Source organism: Trachypithecus francoisi, unplaced genomic scaffold, assembly GCF_009764315.1.
Source record: "Trachypithecus francoisi isolate TF-2019V2 unplaced genomic scaffold, Tfra_2.0 Contig01579, whole genome shotgun sequence".
Lineage (NCBI taxonomy): Eukaryota > Metazoa > Chordata > Mammalia > Primates > Cercopithecidae > Trachypithecus > Trachypithecus francoisi.
Genome location: NW_022681442.1, coordinates 9,251,024 through 9,275,969, shown reverse-complemented (window position 1 = coordinate 9,275,969; position 24,946 = coordinate 9,251,024). Strand labels below are relative to the sequence as shown.

Here is a 24,946-nt window from a genome sequence, read left to right as displayed (position 1 = left end):
ATTGACATTTTACCACGTGTGCTGTGTCATTCATCCTCTCTATATATATCCATCATTGCTACTTTTTCTGAATCATTTGAGAGCAAGTTTCAGACATGAAGTTGCCACCCTCCAGGAAAACAAAAACCAAAACAACCTCCACCCTCCCTGCTTCCCCCTAATGTACCTTTCTTGCAAACACTCCTGCACGATGCCAGCGCAGCCCTGCAGCTGGGAAGTCGCCATCCAGTCCTCAGAACCTGCTTGGATTCACCAGCATATACCTTTTTCCATCTGATCCAGAATCCAGTCAAAAAGCATGTGCCGTGTTCTGTGTCATGCCCCCAGACTCTCCTTCCATCTGGAATAATTCCTCAGTCTCTCCCTGTCTTTTGTGACTTTTTTTTTTTTTTTTTGGAGACAGGGTCGTACTTCTGTCGCTCAGGTTGGAGTGCAGTGGCTCAGTCACAGCTCACTGCAGCCATGAACTCCCGGGCTCAGGTGATCCTCCCACGTAGCTGAGCCTACAGGTGTGCGCCACCATGCCCAGATAATTTTTTGTATTTTGTTTTTTAGTAGAGATGGGGATTTGCTATGTTGCCCAGGCTGATCTTGAACTCCTGGACCCAAGGGATCCTCCTGCTTCAGCCTCCCAAATGCTGGGATTACAGGCATGAGCCACCACGCCTGTCCCATGACCTTTATAAGTACAGCTCCTTCACGCTGGAAGAAGTCCCTCAATCTGTGTCACCTAGTTTCTTCGTGGCTAGGCCCTGGCTGTCTGCTTTGGGCAGGGATTTCACAGAAGTGATGCTCTGCCATGCCAGGGCACAGGGCATGGACTCTTTCACCACAGAGGATGGCCAAGTTGGTGCCTACCAGGTTTATTGGCTGTAAAGTCATCATTTTCCCCTTTGTAATCAGTCAGCATTTGGTGGGAAGATACTCAAAGGCTACACAATATCCTTTACTTTTTTTTTTTTTTTTTTTTTTTTTGAGAGGGAGTCTGGCTCTGTTGCCCAGACTGGAGTGCAGTGGTGCAATCTCAGCTCACTGCAACTTCTGCCTCCCAGGTTCAAGTGATTCTCCTGCCTCAGCCTCCTGAGTAGCTGGGACTCCAAGTGTGTGCCACCATGCCAGGCTAATTTTTTGTATTTTTAGTAGAGACGGGGTTTCACCATGTTGGGCAGGATGATCTTGATCTCCTGACCTCGTGATCCACTTGCCTCGGCCTCCCAAAGTGCTGGGATTACAGGCGTGAACCACCACGCCCAGCCTAGCCTTTCTTTCTTTACACTCTCCTGCCTGCCTTGGCTTCCTTTGATGGCTCTTCCTTGAATTGAGTGCCACCATTAAGGTTTCTTCCATGGCAGTTTTCTGTTTGTATTGCCCCTCCTACATGGACTAACTAGCTGGCATTGTATTGTAAGGGGGGCTTTCCCTTCTTCCCTATTTGTTCATGTCTTTATTTAGATCTAAATGGACTCATAGATTATTACTTTTATTCCATGGTTTATAATCCAGAACTGTGTGTGTGTGTGTGTGTGTGTGGTGTGTGTGTGTGTGTGTGTGTGTTCGATGTTCAAATAGTCCCAGATTTGGCAGTGGCAGCCCCTTTTAGGTGGTTCTCATGTCCTTTAACACGACTCCCCCAAGGAAAAACTGGGACGTAGGTACATGAATGTGCACATGCTTGTGTGCACACAGCCTTCCACACCTAGTTCTGGGTTTGTCTGATCCCTCTGATTGAAGCCCTGCCCTGAGGGATCTTTGGAGTCCAACCCCCTTCTGTATATGCAAGCACTTCTCTGATTTTGAGAACCTGGCTCCTATTATCCTTGATACTGGATACTATTCTTTGTAATAAATAACAAGGAAGGGAACAGAACCAACCTGGAGAGAGGAAGGGAGAAGCTTTTTTTTTTTTTTCATCTGGAAAGCCCTTTGCACACATTAGCCTATTGAAGCACTTTGCTTGATTCAGCTATTCTCCTCTCAGGACCTTCCTGTATCATCCCAGCCTGTAGAATCCTGGGTTTCTGTGGCAGTTTGTTCTTCTGTTACCACCTGCTATGCTGTGAATGTTTGTCCCTCTCAGCCCCAAAATTCCTGTGTTGAATTCCTAACTCCCAAGGTGATGGCATGAGGAGGTGGGGCCTTCGGGAGGTGATTAGGCCATAAAGGCGGAGCCTTTGTGAATGGGATTACTGCCCTTATAAAAGAGGTCCCACAGCGCTGCCTTGCCTCTTCTGCCACGTGAAGATGCAGGGAGAAGGAGCTGTCTGTGAACCAGGAAGGGGTCCTCATGAGACACTAAACCTGCTGGTGCCTTGATCTTGGACCTCCCAGTCTCCAGAACTGTGAGCAATACATCTCTGTTGTTCATAAGCCACCCCATCTATGAGGTTCTGTTGTAGCAGCCTGAGCCAATGAAGACACCACCCTTCACAGTTCTCCTTGCTTTGGACTTTCAGCTCCTCAGGCTCAATAAGCCCGTCACCCCTGGAGTGTGCGATCCCCGTGGAATCCACCCCAGTGCCCGCCTTGGTGCTCTTCCTGTGGCATGGATCCTATGTATAGAACTGAAGATGTGGGCTTTTAAGGCCGGAACCTGAGCGTCTTCCTTTTTGGGCAGAGTCCATTCCACCAGTCTCCGAAAGGGGTGACTCATGGCCCTTTGCAGAAGCACTTGTTAGTAGTACAGGCTTCCCTCCCTGACATTCCAGTGGCAAATCAACCCTTTGCTGGCCTGACTAAATTTATAGTGGGCTGGCCCCGGCAGCTGGTGGCAGCAGCTGGTGGTTGAAATCTGACAGATTTTTTTTTCCTCTGAAAAATATTTCAGTCACTCTAGTCCCAGAACCACCACCAGCAGAACTTAGAAGCTGTTTATAGCCTCTTACAGTTGCTCTGAGAAGAGCTGTTTTAGAAGAATCCCCCCATTTCCCCAGAAATCCCCTCCCATCCTTAGCCACCTGGAAAATATTCAGATCATTACAAAGTCAGAATGGGTCTGGAAGTGACAGCACAATGTCAATTTGACAATTTATTTCTTTGTAGCAGTTTCATATGATTGAGCCTAATGTATATGCATCTATACACATACGTGTTTATGTTTAACTTATAATGATTTGGTATGGAAGGTTTGTAGATCTTTATTTGAGCCTGTTGACTCTTGATTTATGCACCGTTCTAACAACTTCCACCATGTTTCTTAGCCTGTAGTCTGTTAGAAGGAGAGAACTGCAAGGCAGAAGGTGGCAGGGGGAGGCAGGTGAGTGGGTAGCAAGAAGTGATAACTGACAGCCTGGAGAGCGAGGGACAAGGCTGAGTCAGAGTTCTTGGTGATCGAGTAGTCCGACGCCTTCACTTTTCCAGACAGAAAGGCTAAAGCTCAGAGAAGTGCCCTGGCTTAGATCCCATGGTGGGGCTGGACTGGAATCCAGTCCCCTCAACCTCACATACGGTGATTGCATTTGGTGCCACAGCACCAATGTCACTCACTTATGTCATAGTTGCCGAGGACGACTGAGGGTCATTGAGAAAGTATTTAATTATGTTCAAGATCCTCTGTCTCAAAAAAGTCAGGGAAGTGTTTATGATTTGAAAAATAATTCCATTCCAAAAAGTTTAGATGAAAATGCCATCATGTAGAATATGTGGGCAGATATGTTTTATTCCAAATCTTCTTTGCTGGGACCTCATTTTCCCCCAGTGGTGCCTAATGGACGAAGCCTGGCCGCATTCCCGCTCTGGAATGAGGCGGACAAGCTTAGGTCCTCCCAGTGGAAAATATGAGTACAGAAGTGAGGAAAAGACAGTGGCTTTCTGATTGTCTCCACCTCTGAAAGCTTTCACTGAGCCATAGGTGGAAGTTGTTCCCTGGCACTTAAAATAACTTCTTACATATGGTTTCTAATTTATTTTACTTAAAAAAGTTGTATATATTCAGCATAGAACTAGAAAGTGGAGATAAATTTCATTAAGAAGAAAAAACACAAATGATTTTTCACCACCGAAAGAGAATTACCATTAACACCTTGGCAATACTTGTCCAAATTGCTTCATTGTTCAGGTTATTATGCTCACGCTGTCTCTTTCTGTCTCTGTCATGTGCTCGTGTGTGTATGTTTATACATGGACTCCATAGACACACATACCCATGTATATCGATATATCCATAAAATGTGGATCATGCTGGTAAGTTTTTTCAACAGATGTTTAATTAATAATGGACATGTTTACATCTAGATACATGAAAATCTATCTTATTTTTATTATCATTATTATTATTATTATTATTTGAGATGGAGTTTTGCTCTTGTCACCCAGTCTGGAGTGCAGTGGCACAATCTCCACTCACTGCAACCTCCAACTCCCGGGGTCAAGCGAGTCTCCTGCCTCAGGTGCCCGCTACCACACCTGGCTAATTTTTTGTATTTTTAGTAGATACGGGGTTTCACCATGTTGGCCAGGCTGGTCTCAAACTCTTGACCTCAGGTGATCCGCCTGCCTCAGCCTCACAAGGTGCTGGGATTACAGGCGTGATCTACCATGCCTGGGCTACTTTATTTTTTAAACAGCTGCAAACAAGCCCATCCTATGTCTGTGCCTTAATTTGATGAACTGCCCTCTACTGTTGGGCATTTTAGTTGTTTCCAGATTTTTTGCCATCGTGATTACAGTTGTGATCAGCATATTTGCCCATGCCCTTAATTATCTCCTTAGAATGAATTCTTGGAAGAACCATGGCTGTGTCAAAGGAAACAAAGTCTTTTATGGCTTTCAATGTGTGTTGCCAAAACTTTGGAGCTCTGTTTTTCCACTCAGATTTTATGACTTTGGAAAGTGCCATTGTCTGTAGTTTAGGATTCTACACATTGTGATTCACCAAGACACCCTTCCGGCGCTCCTGCCATCCTCCCTCTTCTGGGCTCACTGCTTCTTTCATTTCTCTTCGCAGGGATCTCTCTCTCTCTGACTCCTTGGGTGTGGTTGCAGGGCTTCAGGATCTTGTTCTGGGGGAATTGGAACGGTGGTGGGAACAAGGAGAATGGAGAATAAGCAGTAAAGTGTGAGTGCACACATGTGCTAGTCCAATCGTATTGAGAGGATAGTTGTGGGAAATTCACCCTGGACCTCCCCACTGTCTTTCATCTCAATGCCAAAGGCACTTTATGGCTGAACATTGGGTTGATGCTTCAGGCTGATTCTTCTGCCTAGGATCAAGTCCCACTTCTTTGACCTGGCCTTCTGATCTGGCTCCCGTCCACCTCTCCTCCTCATGGTCCCCGCCTTTTTTTTTTTTTTTTTTTTTTGAGATGGAGTCTCGCTCTGTTGCCCAGGCTGGAGTGCAATGGCCGGATCTCAGCTCACTGCAGGCTCCGCCTCCCGGGTTCACGCCATTCTCCTGCCTCAGCCTCCTTGGGTAGCTGGGACTACAGGCGCCCGCCACCTCGCCCGGCTAGTTTTTTGTATTTTTAGTAGAGACGGGGTTTCACTGTGTTAGCCAGGATGGTCTCGATCTCCTGACCTTGTGATCCACCCGTCTCGGCCTCCCAAAGTGCTGGGATTACAGGCTTGAGCCACCGCGCCGGCCATTTTTTTTTTTTTTTTTTTTTTTGAGATGGAGTCTCCCTCTGTCGCCCAAGTTGGAATGCAGTGGCGCAATCTCAGTTCACTGCAACCTCCACCTCCCGGGTTCAAGTGATTCTTGCACCTCAGCCTCCTGTAGCTGGGATTACAGGCACATACCATCATGCACAGCTAATTTTTGTATTTTTAGTAGAGATGGGTTTTCACCATGTTGGCCAGGCTGGTCTTGAACTCCTGACCTCAAGTGATCTGCCCACCTTGGCCTCCCAAACTGCTGAGATTACAGGTGTGAGCCACTGTGCCCAGCCAGACTCCCCTTTCTTTATCTATACTCTAGTTGCAGTGACTTTTTGCAGGTCCTCTAGAATACGAAACTCCTTCCTGATTCAGGGCTTTCAAATACGTGACTCCCTGAATGGGGAATAGGGCTGAGGGTGGGGGTATACTCTTCCTTATTTAAGCTTTAAAATTTTTTCTCAAGACAGGGTCACACTATGTTGCCCAGGCTGGTCTTCAACTCCTGGCCTCAAGCGATCCTCCAGCCTCAGCCTCCCCAAAGTGTTGGGATTACAGGCATAAGCCACTGTGCCCAGCCCCTCTTCCTTCCTCTTACTCTTCAACCTGTGGAACAAAGCCAAATGTGGAGATTAAGAGCATGACTCCTGGGGTCAAGCTTGGGTTTGTATCCTGGTTCTGCCACTTATCTGCTGTGCAACCTTGGATAAACTGCTCAGCCTCTCTGTGCCTTAGTTTTTACATCTGTAAATTGTGTTTAATAATAGTATCCACCTCAAAAGGGTTGTTGTGAGGATCAAATACAGTGCTGTCTATATGCAGTTAGAACAGTTCCTGGCACGTAGTAAGCATCAGGAAACATTTGTTGTTACTGAGCTGGCCTCAGCATGCTCACCACACCACAAAGAAGTTTTCCACAACCCCCATTGTGGGCCAAGATTTCTTAGTTTGTGTTCTCATGACCATCTGCACCTTCCTTCTTAGCAGTGACTGCAGTTGTTACTAAATAAATAAGCATTTTAAAAAAATGTGTGGGCCGGGCAAGGTGGCCCACGCCTATAATCCCAGCATTTGGGGAGGCTGAAGTGGGAGAACTGCTTGAGCCTGGGAAATCGAGGTTACAGTGAGCTGTCATGGAGCCACTGTATTTCAGTCTGGGTGACAGACGGAGACCCTGTGTCCAAAAAAAAAAAAAAAAAATCTGACTCTTGCCTGAAGCTGTCCTGTGAGAGATCCCATGAAGGTAGGGGCCGCTGCTCTCTTGTTCACAGCAGAGAATTGGTTTTCAGTAAGGATCTGATCAAGGAGTGGAAAGAATGGTTCTGCTACTTATTCATCAGAAAGTCACTCAGGGACCTCCTCGATGAAATAATAGGGTAACTGACTACAAGACTATGGATGTCCAAGGACTGAGCCTCTTCTAGCTTCCCAAACCAGCCTATGCTTGGAGGTTGCAGACTCTCTCAGTCCATAAAGGACGAGGGTTGTTTTTAAATTTCTAACTCATCATAGATGAAAACTTTAAAAAATATAACTAAATGAATTGCTAGAAAATGAAATAAAACTCAAGGCCAGCGTTTCTCAACCTTGGCACTATTGATGTTCTGGGCCACAGAGTCCTTTGTCTTGGGGACTGTCCTGTGCGTGGTAGGATGTGGAACCTGTCCTTTTATTATTAGATTTAACAGACATGAACGTATGCTATCAAATTGCTACAAAGGGGCTGGGCACGGTGCTCACGCCTATAATCCCAGCACTTTGGGAGGCCGAGGCAGGCAGATCACTTGAACCCAGAAGTTTGAGACCAGCCTGGCCAACATGGTGAAACCCCATCTCTACTAGAAATGCAAAAATTAGCCAGGCGTGGTGGTGGGTGCCTGTAATTCCAGCCACTCGGGCAGCTGAGGCACAAGTATTGCTTGAACCCATGAGGTGAAGGTTGCAATAAGCAGAGATCATGTCACTGCACTCCAGCCTGGGTGACAGAGTGAGACAGTCTCAAAAAGAAAAGAAAAGAAAAGAAAGAAAAGAAAGGGGGGGAGGAGAGAGGGAAGGAAGGAAGGAAGGAAGGAAGGAAGGAAGGTCGGTCGGTCTACAAAGGTTTCTAAACACTTACTTAAGGTTTCTCTACTAATGTTGGCATAGACTGGTGACAGACCCTGCTTTGAGCAGCACCAAACTCATCCCTCATAGAAAGGGAAACTGAGGCCCTGCTCAGGATCCAGATAGAAATGTGCTGTTAAAACACATTGAAAACTTGGAGGAGGCGTGGTGCGGTGGCTCATGCCTGTAATCCCAGCACTTTGGGAGGCCAAGCAGGCAGATCACCTGAGGTCAGGAGTTCGCGACCTGCCTGGCCAACGTGGTGAAACCCTATCTCTACTATAAATACAAAAAAAGTAGCCGGATGTGGTGGCAGGTGCCTGTAATCGCAGCTACTCAGGAGGCTGAGGGAAGAGAATAGCCTGTATCTGGGAGGCAGAGGTTGCAGTGAGCGGAGATAGCGCCATTGCACTCCATCCTGTACAAGAAAAGCAAAACTCCCAAACAACAACAAAAAAAACTTGTAGGAATGTTTCTGAGTTTAGGTTCTTTCCCTTTTCTCTCCCCAGTTCACCTGTGGCAGATGATGTCATCCAGCCGGCTGTCCCCACAGACCTGGAAAGCCCATCCTTAGCTGCCTCTTCCTACCATGGTGATGTTGTTGGCCAGGTATCTACGGATCTGACAGCCCAGAGGTACGGTGGGGACCCTGGAGCTGGTGGTGAGACCCCAGGGCCCAGTCCTTGAGGCTGCCTCCCTCCCTCCCCTCTCCTGCAGTTTCACTCCCTCTGCACACAAACACAGGGTGTGCACACCTGTCCTGAACAGGTGTGTGCCAGAGCTGGGGCCTCTCTTTTGACCTTAGGAATGATCTGAGATACCAGGAAGACTGTCTTCCCTGACCCGGGCCCCAGCACATACAATGGGCATTTTACAGATTTTTTTCCTGTGTGGCCTTCAGGGGTCCCTATTTGAAACAGAAGCCCTCCAGTAGACAGAAGGTGCTACTTCTCCTTTTTCAGGGAATGGTTGAGTTAGCTTCCTTCTGGTCTCCTGGGACAGAGCTGGATTCACTGCTCATTTTCTTTCATTTTTTGGTGGTGGTCAGAGAAGAGGAGGGTCAGCAGCACATGGCAGGGGAGCCAGAGGCCTGGGGTCCCTGCTCCTGCCCTTCTGCCATATCACCTCCCACCAGCCTCCCTTCTCCTTGCTCTTCACACCCCAGCAACCCCACACTCATCATGGTTCTCCATCTTCACTGTGCTTGGCCTGGATTCAGGCTTCACTGCTTCTTCTGCCTGCAAACTTGGCATTTAACCCCGGGCTTTCCCAGAATCAGCCTCAGAGTCAGCTCAGATGCCCATATATGCATATATAGGCACACATGTATGCCTCCACGTGTCTCTCTCCATACACACATGTACACATGCATGTCTACATATGTCTATACACACGTACACATGCATGTCTACATACGTCTATACACACATACACATGTATGTCTACATATGTCTATTACACACATGTCTATGTGTGTATGTCTCTCTGAATACACACGTACACACATTTGAACTTATGTTTATATCAGTGAAACATCTGCTTTTTGCCTGATATTGCCTGGTGCTGGGGAAGCCATGGTGAATAGGCAGATACTGTCCCTTCCCTCCTAGAACTCATGGCCCAGTGACCCTTCCTCCAGGAAGCCTTCTCCCCAAGCTGAGAGAAACTTGCCTCTGAATTCCTGCAGTCGCCAGTTACGCCCCATGTCACTGCCCTCCACAGATGCTTGTAAATGACCTGTATCTAATTCCATCTCCTTTGCAAGACTGGTAACTCCTCGAGGGAGGAACTGGTCACCTGTAATCTCTGGAACCGCAGTACCCAAGATGGCATTGGGCAGGCCCTGGAGGAATGGTGGTGACTTGAACCAGATGAGGGGGGACAGGGACCTGGGGACCAGCCCGTGCTGACCTCTTCCTTGGGGTGCAGGCAGGTAGCTGACAGCACCAAGACGCTTCTTCAAAACTAGGAGGAGGTTCCTGGTAGGGGAGAAAGCAGAGGATGGGATAGACAGGGCGGGAAGCTGCAGGCGAGAAGCAGATATTCCAGGGCAGCCATGCACTGATGTGGAATTTTAGATATTCCTTTTACAGGTAGGAGTCAGCCATAGTTCTTTTTTTTTTTTTTTTTTTCCGAGACGGAGTCTCACTCTGTCGCCCAGGCTGGAGTGTAGTGGCACAATCTCTGCTCACTGCAACCTCCGCTTCCTGGGTTCAAGCGATTCTCCTGCCTCAGCCTCCCGAGAAGCTGAAATTACAGGTGTGCGCCACCATGCCCACCTAATTTTTTTTTTTTTTTTTTTTTTAGTAGAGATGGAGTTTTGCCATGTTGGCCAGGCTGGTCTTGAACTCCTGACCCGAAGTAATCCGCCTGCCTCGGCCTCCCAAAGTGCTGGGATTACAGGCATGAGCCACCACACCCGGCCGAGTCAGCCATAGTTCTTACTTTTGTGTGAATTTAACTTCTTAAAGGAAAACCCTAGCTGTGAACGAAGGCCCCCAACACTCAAGAAGTATACAGAAGTTTCCAGTGAGAAGTGGGGCACCCCCTTCTTGTCTCTCCTATTCCTCCCGCTCTTTGTCCCATTTGGCTCCCTGACCACCACCGTTTTAGGAAGACCCAGGGGCGTCTGGCTGTAGCCAGTGGGGCACACCCTCCCTTGGCGAAGCCTGGAAGGGAGCCGAGATCACTCTCACCCGATGCTTCCATCTTACAGTCGAGGGATGCGGGGACATGAGGAAGCTCTGAGCAGAGGATGGTGCTGGACTTGGCTGGATGGCTCTCCCAGAGCTGCAGTCCAGCACGGGGTGTGATGGGTGCTTGTGAAGGCCCCTCCCATGCCTGAGATTGCGTGTTTTAAGTGATTTGTCCCAGGCTCCATAGTAGGTGAGTGGTGCATGCTCTTAAGTCTCCTTTTGCCTGGATACTTCCTGCGCTCCAGGCACCATGCTGGGTGTGTTTCATTGAGTGTCTCCGTAAATCCTCACGCCAGCTGTCAACGGTGGGAGCTGCTGTCATGGCCGCCATTTCACAGTTGAGCAGACTGGGGCTCAGAGACATTAACATAGCTAGTAAGTGGCAGCGCTGGGACTGCGGCAGCTCTGGCCCGGCTGCCCACCTGTGTTCTGAAACGTCCACTGGCAGAGCTGCAGGAGAGCTAGGCTTCCTCAAGACTCCGTGTCCTGGGGCCCTGCCTGTATCCGTGGTCTCTCTCTAGTCCAAAGAAGGTAATGCATTAGGTAATGCAGTTGTGTTACCTATAACCCTGACCAGGAGTGACCACAGAATGCAGGAAGGGACCAGTGGCTAAGCAGAGATGTCGGTGCTGAGAACTCGGCCAGCTTCTTGCCTTTTCTCCTTATGGAAAGATTCAGACCTCTGTGCAGAAGGCAGGCATGATTAAAACTGGGGGCAGTATTTGACTAAGGAATGAGCAATTTTGGTGCCTTGTCAGTGTTACTGAATATTTATCCAGAGTTGTGTTGTTTTGTTTTTACTGGATTGGTAGAAAAGAGATAGTTCTGTTAAGACCAAGGATTGGTCTGACTTTGGTCACCAGATGCCTCTGTAAAATACAGTAGGTCCTCATTGGCAGATTCCATATTTGCGAATTTGCCTTCTCACTAAAATGTATTGATCACCCCAGAATTGATACTTGTGGTCCTTTGTCAGTCATTTGCGGACACGTGCAGAGCTGCCCAGCACGCACGTTCTCACCTAAGGTTTAACAAGGCAACACCCTGCCTTCTTGTTGTGGCTCTGGCACTGTAAACAGGTGTCCTTGTGTGGCATGTTTAGTTCAGTTGTTGTGCTTTTCATTGGTGAATACATTATTTCAAATGAGCCCTGAGCATGATGCTGAAGTGCTCTCCTAAGTGCAATGATGGGCCTCGGGGCGAAAAGTTGTGCTTTAGAGAAGTTTCGTCCTGGCATGAGGTGTAGTGCTGGTGGCTGTGAATTCAGTGAAACAAAATTACCTATTAAAGAAGGCATCTTTAAACAGAAGCACACGTGGAACAAGGTTATGTTTTGGTTGATTGGCTGATGAAAATGTTGTGCCCAGAAACTCACAGGAACCTAACCCTATATTTCCTCTAGACGCAATAATTAAGTGTTTCCTAATTCAGGGTTCATGGCGACTTGATAGAACGTTACTGTAAATAGCAAGAATCAACAGCGCTCCACCTTGCCCATCTGATGGAGAAACTAAGCAGGCCGTTGTAGTGTGCAGTGGGGATTTAACCACAGCAGTGGCCCCACCACCCCATCCACCTGCAATCGCTGTGCACTTTCTGCTTCCCGCAAGGACAGAGGCAGAGGGTGGGATGCAGGAGGAGGGGAGGGATGAACATGGGGCAGGGGGCAGGCTGTAACAGTCTTCAGGAGAGGTGTGCCCTTTCAGTAGTTTAAATTTAAAAATTAAATAAAAATGTGTGTGTGTATATATACACGTATATATAGATGTGTGTGTATATATACATATATATGTGTGTGTGTGTATATATATGTATTTTAGATGTAGTCTTGCTCGGTCTCCCAGGCTGGAGTACAGTAGCACAATCTGGGTTCACTGCAAACTCAGCCTCCTGGGCTCAAGCTAGTGTTCTGCCTCAGCCTCCTGAGTAGCTGGGATTACAGGCGTGCACCACCATGTCTGGCTAATTTTTGTATTTTTAGTATAGATGGGGTTTCACCACGACAGCCAGACTGGTCTTGAACTCCTGACCTCAGGTAATCTGCCTGCCTTGGCCTCCCAAAGTGCTGGGATTACAGGCGTGAGCCACTGCACCCGGCAGAATTTTTTTTAATCAATAAAAAAAGTAGGGCGGGAGCATTTGCTTTAAGCCATCTGAGAGAAAAACAGAGAGCAAGCCTCACTCCTCCTTCCCTGTTGCCTGGTAATTCTTTGGTGCCCTGCCCTCTAGTTTCAAGAGCTCTTATTTTTCTGAGTAGCAGAAAAAGGAGAAGTCATCTCCATCTCTAAGGTATTTCTCAAATAAAATGAAAGGGATTTTGATGCACCCTTTCTCTATTGTTAATGCCACTGGAGGGCATCAAAATTTGCTCCTTCCTCAGGGAAGAGCTGTGAAACTGCATCAGGGGTTGAGCTAACCCTGGATGACAAAGAAAGCTGGGCCCAGATCTTCTAGAACTTTCTACAAATGACCACATTGCCTATGGCCACTTGTACTCTCATCTGTTCAGTATTTTCATTTTTTTAAAAAAGCAGAATGAGCCTGGGTAACGCTGCCTCTACAAAAATTAGCTGGGTATGGTGGTGCGTGCCTGTAGTCCCAGCTACTCAGGACGCTGGGGTGGGAGATTGCTTGAGCCCGGGAGGTGGAGGTTGCAGTGAGCAGAGACCAGGCTGAGAGCTGGGGTGACACAGTGAGGCCCATCAATGGTTTTTCAATGAAACCTTCCAGCTGCTGTACCACTGTGTATTAAACAGTGAAATGGGGCCCATCCAGGAGCCTCCTGTGCTTTTCCCACAGTCAAGAATCTACGCAGAGAGGTCCCCTGAGAACTTGAGGACTCCCATCCACATAGCTGAAAAACTGCTCACCGGATTCGTGTCTGTGGGTTAGACTTCAGTGTGCGTCAGAATCACCTGCTGACAACCCAGATTGCTGCCCCCTTCCCAGAGTCTGATTCAGGGGGGCTGCGAGGGGCCCAAGCCTGCATTTCTAATCCCTGGAGGGCCACCAGGTGAAGGCGGTGTTGTCCAGGCACTTGCTTTTCTCCTCACCTGTGAACAAGTGTGAGCAGTTCATCATAGCTCCTCAGGAAGGCAGACCCCAGGCCCAGCAGCTGAGGGCTGAAGTTTCTGGTCTCTGACTTTGGACAGAAGGAGGTGGGGTAGCCCCTGCTGACTGTCATAGCCTCACCAGAGAGTTTCCAGATTCGGGAGCAGAGTGTAAAATGGTCAGAAGTTGAAAGGCCAGGGAATTCATATTGACCACAGCTTCTATTTCTCGTCTCGCTTCCAAATCATGTAGTTTCTTTTATTTTTTTTTCTGTCTGCACAATAAGATGTTTTTTGTCTTCCCTTGGGTATACATAAGTGAGTTCAACCACCTCACAAAGGTTAGTTGAACCTTTATTTAAGCAGGTGCCTTATTAAAAACTGAATGATAGGCTGGGCATGGTGGCTCATGCCTGTAATCCCAACACTTTGAGAGGCCAAGGCAGGTGGATCACCTGAAGTCAGGAGTTTGAGACCAGCCTGGCCAACATGGCAAAATCTTGTCTCTACTAAAAATACAAAAAAATTAGCTGGGCGTGGTGGCAGGCATCTGTAATCCCAGCTACTCGGGAGGCTGAGGCAGGAGAATCGCTTGAACCTGGGAGGCGGAAGTTGCAGGGAGCCAAGATCGTGCCATTGCACTCTAGCCTGGGTGACAGGAGTGAGACTCTGTCTCAAAAAATAAGCAAACAAATAAAAACTGAAGGATAAGGTGGAGGAATTATTTTCAGTTTAGAAAACAGATCTCCCAAAAGTCTTCTCTGAATAATAGAATTCCTTTGTACCCTTTAGAAGGTACTTTGACATTCATGAATCAAATCTGTGGAGCCGGCCGGGCGCAGTGGCTTACGCCTGTAATCCCAGCACTTTGGGAGGCTGAGGCGGGCGGATCACGAGGTCAGGAGATTGAGACTATCCTGGCTAACATGGCGAAACCCCGTCTCTACTAAAAAAAATACAAAAAATTAGCCAGGTGTGGTGGCCGGCGCCTGTAGTCCCAGCTACTCAGGAGGCTGAGGCAGGAGAATGGCATGAACCCAGGAGGCGGAGCTTGCAGCCAGCCGAGATCGCGCCAAGGCAGTCTGGCCTGGGTGAAAGAGTGAGACTCCGTCTCAAAAAACAAAAGAAAAAAAATTGTGAAGCCAGTGACCAGCGTGCTGAGTAAATTGGGGTGCACCGTTACACTTCTGCAGAGCCTTTGAGTTTCCAGTGTCTGGCTGGCTGCTGTTGGGTTGAGCCACATGAATTGCCACGTTGGCAAGTGTCAAATATTGAGAATTTCATACGGTTCACACTAACACAAATTTTGTTCTTGTTTTGGTTTTTTTGTGCTGCTTGAGCTGCTTTATCTGTATAGGTAGATTTTGGCTTTCTGAATAAATAATCTTGGATATCAAAGATCACTCTCCTTTTATCCCTTGTGTCTCAACCCCTGTAGCCTCTGTACACCAGGACTCATCCCCAGAGAGCTCAGGACATAAGCAAGTCTTGCCCCTGGGCCCGCAGAGCTGCTGGTGATGACCAGGCATGGGGATTTATAACTTCGACGATCCAAGCCAGACCAAAGCCCTGCCTATGGTTTTGGGATGGTGTTTATCACTTTTCCCTTGGTGAATATTTTCGTTCCTGCTTAAGTTTTGTTTGGGCCAAGTTTGAAAATAATGTCCCTCCCCTGAGCACGGGCTCACTCTGTGAAGGTAACCTGGATAGACATGTGCCGGGGAAGAACTGAGCAGCCAGTTCGGGGTTAACTGCGCAGGAGCCCAGCGCCCGCTGGAAATCTGCACATCAGCTCGTTTGAGGCTGCTGGCGCTCTCACGTGACCTGGCTGGTGCTGGAACGCCGGTGGATCTCACCAGCGACCAGAAACGTCTGGACATGCCCTGCCTCGGAGCTTCCAGCCAATTCACAAGCATCTCTCAGCACCTTCTGATTTTGGCTTTGGGGCTTTTCAGTGGCTGCCTCTGAGAGATGCCTGTTCTATCTCCCATTGCTGAGTCTCATTTTATCAAGTCCCAGGCCTCCGTGGGACTGGCTGTTCAGCATTTGTATCAACCAAGCCTGGCTCTCCAAACCCACAGTTTCACAGCACTTTCCTTTCTGCACTTTGCATCTCACCTTCAGCATGACCTGAGTCAAGCTTTAACGCTTGCCCTATTATGTGATCATGTGCACTTGGGGATTCGGGAAGAAAAAAATCAAGAGGCCTGGGAGGAAGGGCTGTTGTGCTAAATGCCTTCCAGATGGTGATGTGAAATGGGAGATAAGATGCTGTCGCCCATCTGGTCAACAGGACTGCTGTGTTCAGCCTGCACCTTGGGGGCCGTTATCACCCTGCCGTGACAGCCTGGGCCACTCTGGTGTTTGTCCTTGCACAAGGGCTTAATTTGGCAGCTCTAGCCGATCTCTGAAATGAAATTTGCTATCAGTTCAGTGAGGGATTTGCCTGGCAGGACTCAAAAGCCCTGAGCAGGAAATCAAAGGACAACAGCTGCTGATGGTGTCTCACTGCAGCCAGACCTGCAGGGCTGAATGCGAGCCCTGGAGCTGTGTGTGTGGCTGGAGACTGCAGCCGAACGGGCAGAGTGACCAGTTGTTGTTTGTGAGGACCTTAGCAAGGTGCTAACTCAGGAATAGCAAGCTCTTTGGATCCATCGTCTCTGATCCATTGGTAGTGGTTCTCTAGGGGTCTGTGTTGAGATGGACTCTGAGGTCTTGTCCAGCTGGGCTTAGCCGGAAAGAACGCCTTGATCAATAAATCATGGCTGTCTGCTAAAAGCGTGGTGGTTTCTGTGCTGTCAACTCTGTCCTAAACAAAAAGAAATAGCAGGTTATGGCCGGGCGCAGTGGCTCAAGCCTGTAATCCCAGCATTTGGGAGGCCGAGACGGGTGGATCACCAGGTCAGGAGATCGAGACCATCCTGGCTAACACGGTGAAACCTCGTCTCTACTAAAAATACAAAAAACTAGCCAGGCGAGGTGGCGGCGCCTGTGGTCCCAGCTACTCGGGAGGCTGAGGCAGGAGAATGGCGTGAACCCGGGAGACGGAGCTTGCAGTGAGCTGAGATCCGGCCATTGCACTCCAGCCTGGGCGACAGAGCGAGACTCCGTCTCAAAAAAAAAAAGAAAGAAATAGCAGGTTGAATTTAAATCAACATATCCTTCCTCTTTCAAAAATATAAATACTCTAGGTGAATTTGAATTCAGCTTCTTGGTTATTCTAATAAAGTTTGGAAGATGCTGATTAACTCCTTAAATGGAAAAAGGCATCCCAGACGTTTAGCCCCAGGCTCACTTCCCACCGGAGGAAGAGAGCAAGATAACTAACAGGTGGAATGAGACCACAGAATGTGCAGGCCCCATCTCGGTGCCCTGCTTTCTCTGGGCTGGGTTTGGCAGCTGTCTGGAAGGTTCTGCAAAGGCCTGGGATTGGTCCTGGGCGTTTGTTCAGGGCCCGACTTCCTGAGAACAATGTCTCTAAGAGGAGTCACTGGTGGTCACGGGAGGCTTGAATGCAGGCGGAGCTGACAGGGGTTGTTGGTGAGGAGCTGGCTGCCGGCTGCCGCTACCTGCTTGCTCAGTCTGCTTGAGCAACATTGCCTTCTGGCAGCTCAGGGGAAGTTTGAGGGACCTTGTTTAGGCTCCTGTAGGACCGGCTTCCGAATGCCGTGGAAAGTCAGGGAGGGCTTTCGTCAGTGGAAGGACCTGATCAGAACTTGAGTTGGGTCATTCTAGTGACTGTGGGGCCTTGGATCTGAGGGGACAAAATGGAAAGCAGGCACAGCAGGATAGCCCAGGAGTCCTGCTCAGAGAGGACGGATTCCAGAAGGAGGAGGTGACTCAGCAGGAAGGGGTGATGAGGGGCATGGGAATGAGAGAACTGGAAGTCAGTGCCAGGGCCTGGTGGGCTGATGGTGCCACTACCATGCTGGGAAAATTGGGGGAGGAGGAGGAGGGTCAGGAGGGAAGAGAAGTTCTTTTGGGCCCGGGAGGTGTCTGTGGGGGCCCATGTGTTAGCGCTTGGGCTTGGATGGTGAGTCACTGAGTGTTTCCTGGTGGGAGCCTGACCTCCTCGGCCCCTGGGTATGAGCCAACAGGCGGTGGAAGGAGGGGGGCGCCTTTCTTAAATGAGCTGTTGAGTCACACTTGTTTTGTGCCTTTGGCTAATGGGACCCAGCCAGTGCAGGAAGGGTGTGGCCATGGCATTTGGGACCAACACAGGGAAGGGAGGAGGGAGCAGCCAGGTGGCCCCCAGGAAGAGGAGCAGCTGTGGGTGTTAAGAGCAGGCAGGGGAGCTTGGTGAGTGAGCCTTGGTTGTGCTGCCCCAGGGTGTTCTCAGAGATGGGGCAGGTGTAGCCTTGGGCATCTGCATCAGATGCCCGCAGGGTTGGCTTTGCTGTGATTAGCAGTGGGCCACATATCTAAGGTAGCATCTCCCCCTCCCCTCTGCCACCATTTTCTAAGACAGAGATCCTTCCTTGCAGTTTGATAAACAATACCCTTACAGAACCACAAACAATTCCACCTTTCCTCAATTTGCATTAAACTAAGTAAAATCTTGGTGGGATGTGTGTGGTGGAGGGAGGAGCACAGCCGTGTAATTTCTTGAGAAAGCAAAGTTAGACTAGTAGTTTTGCGTTCGTAAGTGGTCCATTTGCCGATTATGAGTACACGTCGGCCTCCAAAGTGCAAAATAGCTCTCTTAAGGAGCTCAAACGCCCCTGGTAGTTTGCATTATTCATTTTGAGTCATTCTTTTATGAAATAATTAATTTTAGTCACTGCCCAAATTGTTACAAATAATAGTTTGACAAAGGAGGCCAGTCACTCCATCTGTAAACCCACTTCGCTGTTTTGCTGGGTTTCCTCCAAGCACTTGTAATTTTTGTTTCCCCATAGATTGGTCTGCTCTGGGCTTCCCTTGGTCGTTATTCCTTGGGCTCTGTTTTTCTCTGTTTGTGGGGCCCCAAGGGAGCAGGCAGCGTGGGTTCCAGCCCTGGCTCTGCTCCCACTCTTGGTTGCAGCCAGCTGGACACTTGGCAGCTCCCTCTCTGCCTGCTGTGGGCGGCCTGGTCCAGGGTTGGGATCCTATGTGGCCCCTGTCCTCATGGACCTCTGAGGCCAGGGCGGTGAGGGGCTGGGCAGTGCCTGCTGGACCTGCAGAATCTGCTAAGCTGTGACCAGACTTATGGGCAAGACTGTGTCCTCTGTCCAGTGTGTGGTGTGAGCACCTATGGCAGCTGCCCTTCAGACCAGGGTGCTGGCCTCTCAGGTGGACCTCGAGAAGATGGAGCGAGCAGACGTAGCAGCCCAGAAGCCCACGAAGCCTGGACTCCTGCAATCTGGGAGCTCCCTGCAGGTGTTTACCCCCAGAGGGAAGCAGTGATCCCTCACTGCAAGGGCTGTGATGCCACAAACCCCAGCTACCATCTCAGGCTGGGTTTCAGGCCCTCTGTGCTGAGCCCACTATTCCACCTGGCTACCCCAAAACACCTTCAGCCTGGCCAGTCCCACTGTGGACAGAAGCACGGATGGCTGGAGAGGCAGGGAGGGCACCAGCCTGAAAGCTGTTCCCAGGCTTTAGTCTGTGGAGACCATTGCTAGCATTGCTTTTTGCCAGCGGGGAAAATCAGAACCTCTTCTGCACTGCGTGCCTAAGCCTTTTGGCTTTTGTGGGGAGTGGTCTCCAGTGCTACCCCTGGAGGCCCCTGCACACTGTGGTTCCCCAGTTGTCCAGCAGGGGGCACTCGTTCCCTGCCCGAGGGCCATACTCCGGCTCTGAAACTCATTCCTCCCCCCAGGACACGGGTGGCCCAACTGGTCCCGGGGCAGGTTCCCGAATTACCCCATCAGCCTTTTCCCCTGGATTTTTCTCAGCCTTGGGATTTGCGGGCAAAGCTCGGGGAATTTGTAAAGTTGTGTTTTGGTTCTCACCTCATAGAGTTTTATTGCCTATCAAAAACGAATAGAAATCATCATAAAAAAAATCCTCTCCTCGGCCGGGCGCGTTGGTTCCGCCTGTAATCCCAGCACTTTGGGAGGCCAAGGCTGGTGGATCACGAGGTCAGGAGATCGAGACCATCCTGGCTAACACGGTGAACCCCGTCTCTACTAAAAATACAAAAAATTAGCTGGGCGCGGTGGCAGGGGCCTGTAGTCCCAGCAACTCGGGAGGCTGAGGCAGGAGAATGGCGTGAACCTGGGAGGCAGAGCTTGCAGTGAGCCGAGATTATGCCACTGCACTCCAGCCTGGGCGACAGAGCAAGACTCTGTCTCAAAAAAAAAAAAAAAAAACCTCTCCTCTAAACAAAAATCAAACGAGAAAACTCACATAGCGTGTCCCGGACACCTGAGCTGCCTCTGTTAAAGAAACCCCGTTTCGCAGGAGCCTAAGAAGGGAGGAGCTTAAGGGCCTGGCCTGGGAGCCGCTTTGTTGCAGCCACAGGCCCTGCTGTGTAGAAGTGGAGGCCTGGGTGGGGAAGCTGGGGAGCCCTGTGATGGGGCTTAAAGAGTCCATTCCATGTGTGGGCGGGTGGGTTGGGTGGGGTGAGTGGGGCCTGATGAATGTGCCATTAATGAGCCCAGCCCCATGTGGAATAATTCCCTCATTGTGTCCCCAGCATCTCCCCAGCTGCTGCCCGTGCGGGTCTTGCTCCCTCGGCTGCAGAACACACAACTTCGCCTTCTGCCCCAGCTGGTGACGGAGTAGAAGCTTCTCCTCCCTCCTGCCCAGATCCGGCCAAGGACCTCAGCAGGTATCGTGCAAGCCCCCTCCACAGCAGCTGCCCCTGGAGAGCAGGGGCTTGGTGGTCTCTGGCTCCTAGGTCTTGGGGTGAGCTGCATTTAGGATGGTAACAAGGCGGTGACCGTCTGGCCCTATGAGACCATGTCTTTCTGGCCCTTTGGGCCGTAGCCAATGTCAGGTTTACCCTTGCCCACCTGCTCCTCATGTCACGGTGGGAAGCATGGTGTGAGCGAGTGTGTTAGGGTTTTGCAGAGAAACAGAGCCAATAGGATGGATGGATAGATGGATGGATGATCTATATGTGTGTGTATTTATATGTGTATATATATGCAGAGAGAGGGATTTATTTTAAGGGATTGGCTCATGTGACTGTGGGAGCTAGCAAGTCTGAAATAATGCAGGGTAGGCTGGCAGGCTGAAGAGTAGGGAAGAGTTGATGTAGCAGAGCCTGAAGGCCATCTGCTGGCAGAATTCCCTTTTCCTTGGGGGAGGTCAGTCTTTTTCCTTTAAGGCCTTCAACTGATGGGATGAAGTCCACCCACATTGTAGCAGGTAATCAGCTTGACTCAAAATCTACTGATTTAAATATTGATCTCATCTAAAAAATATCTCCACAGTGAAACTGAGACAGGTTGTATCAAATATCTGGGTTCAAAGGGCCAGCCAAGTTGACACATAAGGTGAATGATTAGAGCAAGTCTTTGGAACTCCTGTTTCCATACAAGCAGTTGGTTTTGATTATAAATCATTAAAGCCTCCTAAAGAGCATTCTTGGACAATATTTTGTGGAAAACCAAATGCACCTGGGTGTGCTGAGAATGGCAGGCCTTGGTCCTCAGGGAGCTCCTGCTGGCTGGGAAGCGTACAGTGCTGAAAGCTAATCCGTGGTAGAGGGCAAGAATATAAGGGTTGCCCAAAGCATAGACAACAGCTGCCAAACCAGAGTGTCCGAAAGTAGTAGAGAAATCAGAGAAAGGGAACATCACCGCATGCAGATGATATTCTAGAATACTGGGTAATAGTAGGGGGGGCCTAGAGCTGGACCAGAGTCTGCCTTACTGGATGATGCCACCCAGACCATTAAACTCTTCTCTGTCCTGTATCTCCTGGCATCTCCCTGCAGCTCTGTTGGTCCTGAGTCCCAGAGGGACTTTCCATCCTTCAGATTGTTATGCATTTGTTCCACCCCTTTTGGATCCACCACAGTGCCTGGTCTATACCATAATTCTTGGCCCAAGGACAAGGAAATGTATGGGAGGTCTGCTTTTCTGCTGATGAGATAGCACAAGCAGAGAGCAGGAACATCCCCAGGTATTTGGGGAGACATCCTTGGTTTGCCTTGGACATAGTAGGTGCTCAACCAAAATGTGTTGGAGAAAGACATACAATTACTCTTCTCAAATATTCTGCCCTTCAGTTTCTTATAAAGGTAAACATAAATCCACCATATGACCCAGCAATCTCCCTTTTAGATATTTACCTATGAACAATAAAAATATATGTCTACCTAAAAACTTGTACGCATATAGTCTTCATAATTGCCCCAAATTTGAAACAACCCAGGTATCTATCCACTGGTGAAAGGATCAACAAATTGTGGTATGTCTATGCCAAGGAATATTACCCATAAAGAGCAACAAGCTATTGATTCATGCAACTAAATTGATGAATTTCAATGCGTTAGGCTAAGTGAGAAAGGCTGGACTCAAAAGACTACATTCTGCATGATTCAGTCTAGATGAGATTCTGGAAAAGGAAAAACAATAAGGAATGGAAAACAGATCAGTGGGCACTGGAGGCTGGGATTTGTATTGGCTACAAATGGGCATGAAGGGATCTTTGTGGGGGTGATGGGAATGTTCTGTAAACTTTGTGAAATCATATACCTAAAAAGAGTGAATTTTACTATTTTTTGGTATGTAAGTTATACCTCTTTTTTTTTTAAAAAAAAAACTTATTCAAGGGCTAGAGTAGATTTTTGATGAAATATAAAATAAACATTCCAACTTCCAGACCTTTTAAGCTGATGCAGTCTTAGGGTCAGAGAGCATCTCTGGTGCCCATTTGCTCTCTGTTTTTCTTTCCAGAGGTCAGATGGGCTCACGGCTCTCAACCTGTCATAGAAGGCACACTGGGCGATCTCACCTTTAGCCCTGGAGCCCGCTGTGTGGGGTGCTTCTGAATCTCATTCCTTTACACATCTGAGCATTCAGCAACATGAACTTGGGATTACCCTGGGCCAATCACTGTGCTAGGGACAGGACTCAGAGGTCCGGAAGACAGGCACCATCCTGCCCTCGAGGAGCATCCAGTGTTGGAAGATAGACAGGGAGCGATCAGTTACTGGGGAGAAGTGCAGCACCCTGGGTGGATGCAACGCACAACCTCACTTAGTCTGGGTAGCTGAGGATGGCTTCCCAGGGAAGCAACTGAGAGCTTAAGCTGTGTGGGTTTATGCGTGGGCTGGGCTGGGGGTTGCTGAAGATACTGGGAAGACAATAGATATTGCTGGGGAGGAATAGTACGTGCATGGACCCTGAGGTCCATCTCAAAAAAAAAAAGTTATTGATATATTGATACATCTTTCTTATAATAACTGAAGTCTGTAGTTGCTATGGTTTGAGTATTGGTCACTTCCAAAACTCATGCTGAAACTTAACCCCCAATATGGCAGTATTGAGAGGTGAGGCCTTTAAGAGGTGATTGGCTTATGTGGCTCTGCACTCATGAATGGGTTAATCCATTCATGAATTAATGGATTGCTGAGTTATCATGGGAGTGTGACTGGTGGCTTTATAAGAAGAGGAAAAAAGACCTGAGCTAGCGTACTCAGTCCCCTTGTTATAGGATGCCCTGAACCACCTCGAGACTGTAGAGCCCCACTAGCAAGAAGGCCCTCACCAGATGCAGCCCCTTGACCTTTGACTTCTCAGACTCCATAACTGTAAGAAAACAACTACTTTTCTTTATAAGTTATCGAGTTTCAGGTATTCTGCTATAAGCAACAGAAAGTGGACTAAGACAATAGTTTATTCATGTTTTCTTAGTTTTTCCCTAATGTCCTTTTTCTGTTCCGGGATCCCATCCAGGACACCACATTTCCATTTTGTTTCTGTAGGTGCCTGTTGGCTGTGGCAGTTTCTTCTTAGACTTGCCTGGCTTTTGATGACCTTAAAAGTTTTGAGTTCTGGTCAGGTATTTAGTAAGATGCCCACTACTGGAATTTGTCTGGTGCTTTTCCCAGGATTGGACTGGGCCTGTGGATTTTGGGAGGAATAACAGAGATCAAGTGTCATTTTCATCACATCCTATCAAGGGTACATACCATCAACATGACATATCACTGCTGACATTGACCTCAGTTGCTTGGCTGAGGTCATGTTTGTTGAGTGTCTCCACTGTAAAGTTACTTTTTTTTTTTTTTTCTGAGACAGAGTCTCACTCTGTCACCCGGGCAGGAATGCAGTAGTGCGATCTTCATTCACTGCAACCTCCACCCCAGAGGCTCAAGCGGTTCTCCTGCCTCAGCCGCCTGAGTAGCTGGGATTACAGGCTTCCGCCACCACGCCTGGCTAATGTTTGTATTTTTAGTGGAGTCAGGGTTTCACCATGTTGGCCAGGCTGGTCTCAAACTCCTGACCTCAAGTGATCCGCCCGCCTCGGCCTCCCACAGTGCTGGGATTACAGGCGTGGGCCACTGCGCCCCACCAAGTTCCTTTTTTCCTCCCCTTTCAGTGCTGTAGTCTGTGGAAGGAAGTCACTATGTGCACACTTAAAGGGTGGGGAGTTGCGCTCCTCCTCTGTTAGGGCAGAACATCTACAGAGTTATTCAGAGTTTTTCTGTGCAGGAGATTTGTCTCTTCTCCTTCATTTATTAATCATGTATTTATATCTGCGTGGACTCCTGGATATTCATTTTATTATTTGGGTTATAATCCAATACTACGTTATTTCATTGCTCCGATTGTAGCAGCTTTGGTCATGGGCTCCGTGGGCTTTCTTTTAAGAGCGTCCAGAAGCCCCAAGGCAGTACAGTGATATGATGGGATGTGCATTGTTAAAGACCTGGCTAGCTGCCTGCCAAGACAGGGGTGGTTTTAGGATTGAGGCTCGCATTTCCTGGGGCTCCCTAACAGCTGTGGTTCCATCACCTTCAGTGTAATCTCCACCTCGACTCTCTCCACAGCTGCTTTCAACCATGGGGCCATGGCCTGGATCCAGGGATCCAATAAACCGTGTTTTTTTCCCTTTGGATGAGATCCTGGAGGTTTTCAAAGCAAGTTTCAAAAATGTTAGCTTGAACATTTCATTTCACTGAAATGGAAGTCGTTATTCACCCAGCCTGAGCCAGAATTTTTTTTTTTTTTTTTAAGGCGGAGTTTCGCTCTTGTAGCCCAGGCTGGAGTGCAGTGGCATGATCTCTTCTCACTGCAACTTCCACCACCCGGGTTCAAGCAATTCTCCTGCCTCAGCCTGCTGAGTAGCTGGGATTATAGGCACCCACCACCACACCTGGCTAATTTTTGTATTTTTAGTAGAGACGGGGTTTCACCATGTTGGCCAGGCTGGTCTTGAACTCCTGACCTCAGGTGATCTGACCGCCTCAGCCTCCCAAACTGCTGGGATTGTAGGCGTGAGCCACCATGCCCAGCCCTGGGTCAGAATTTGAGGTCCTGGTTGGACTCTTGATTTGGAAATGCATCTTCCGTGGGTTCCCGCCTCTAGCCGGGCATCTCCTGTTGGAGCCAGTGCGCCTTCTGGGTG

At 48.8% G+C, this 24,946-nt stretch overlaps 1 protein-coding gene across 13 annotated transcripts in view; it reads left to right on the top strand.

The window, feature by feature from the left end:
- Nucleotides 1–24,946, top strand: part of TACC2 (transforming acidic coiled-coil containing protein 2) — a 273,260-nt gene that overhangs the window by 144,592 nt on the left and 103,722 nt on the right. For 12 of the 13 annotated variants that reach the window (XM_033180534.1, XM_033180544.1, XM_033180528.1 and 9 more), the window contains 2 exons: nucleotides 8,202–8,327; nucleotides 20,058–20,192. In XM_033180534.1, coding sequence (XP_033036425.1) covers nucleotides 8,202–8,327; nucleotides 20,058–20,192 — 261 coding nt within the window. The remainder of the gene's footprint in view (nucleotides 1–8,201; nucleotides 8,328–20,057; nucleotides 20,193–24,946) is intronic. The other variant, XM_033180552.1, reaches the window with a different exon arrangement.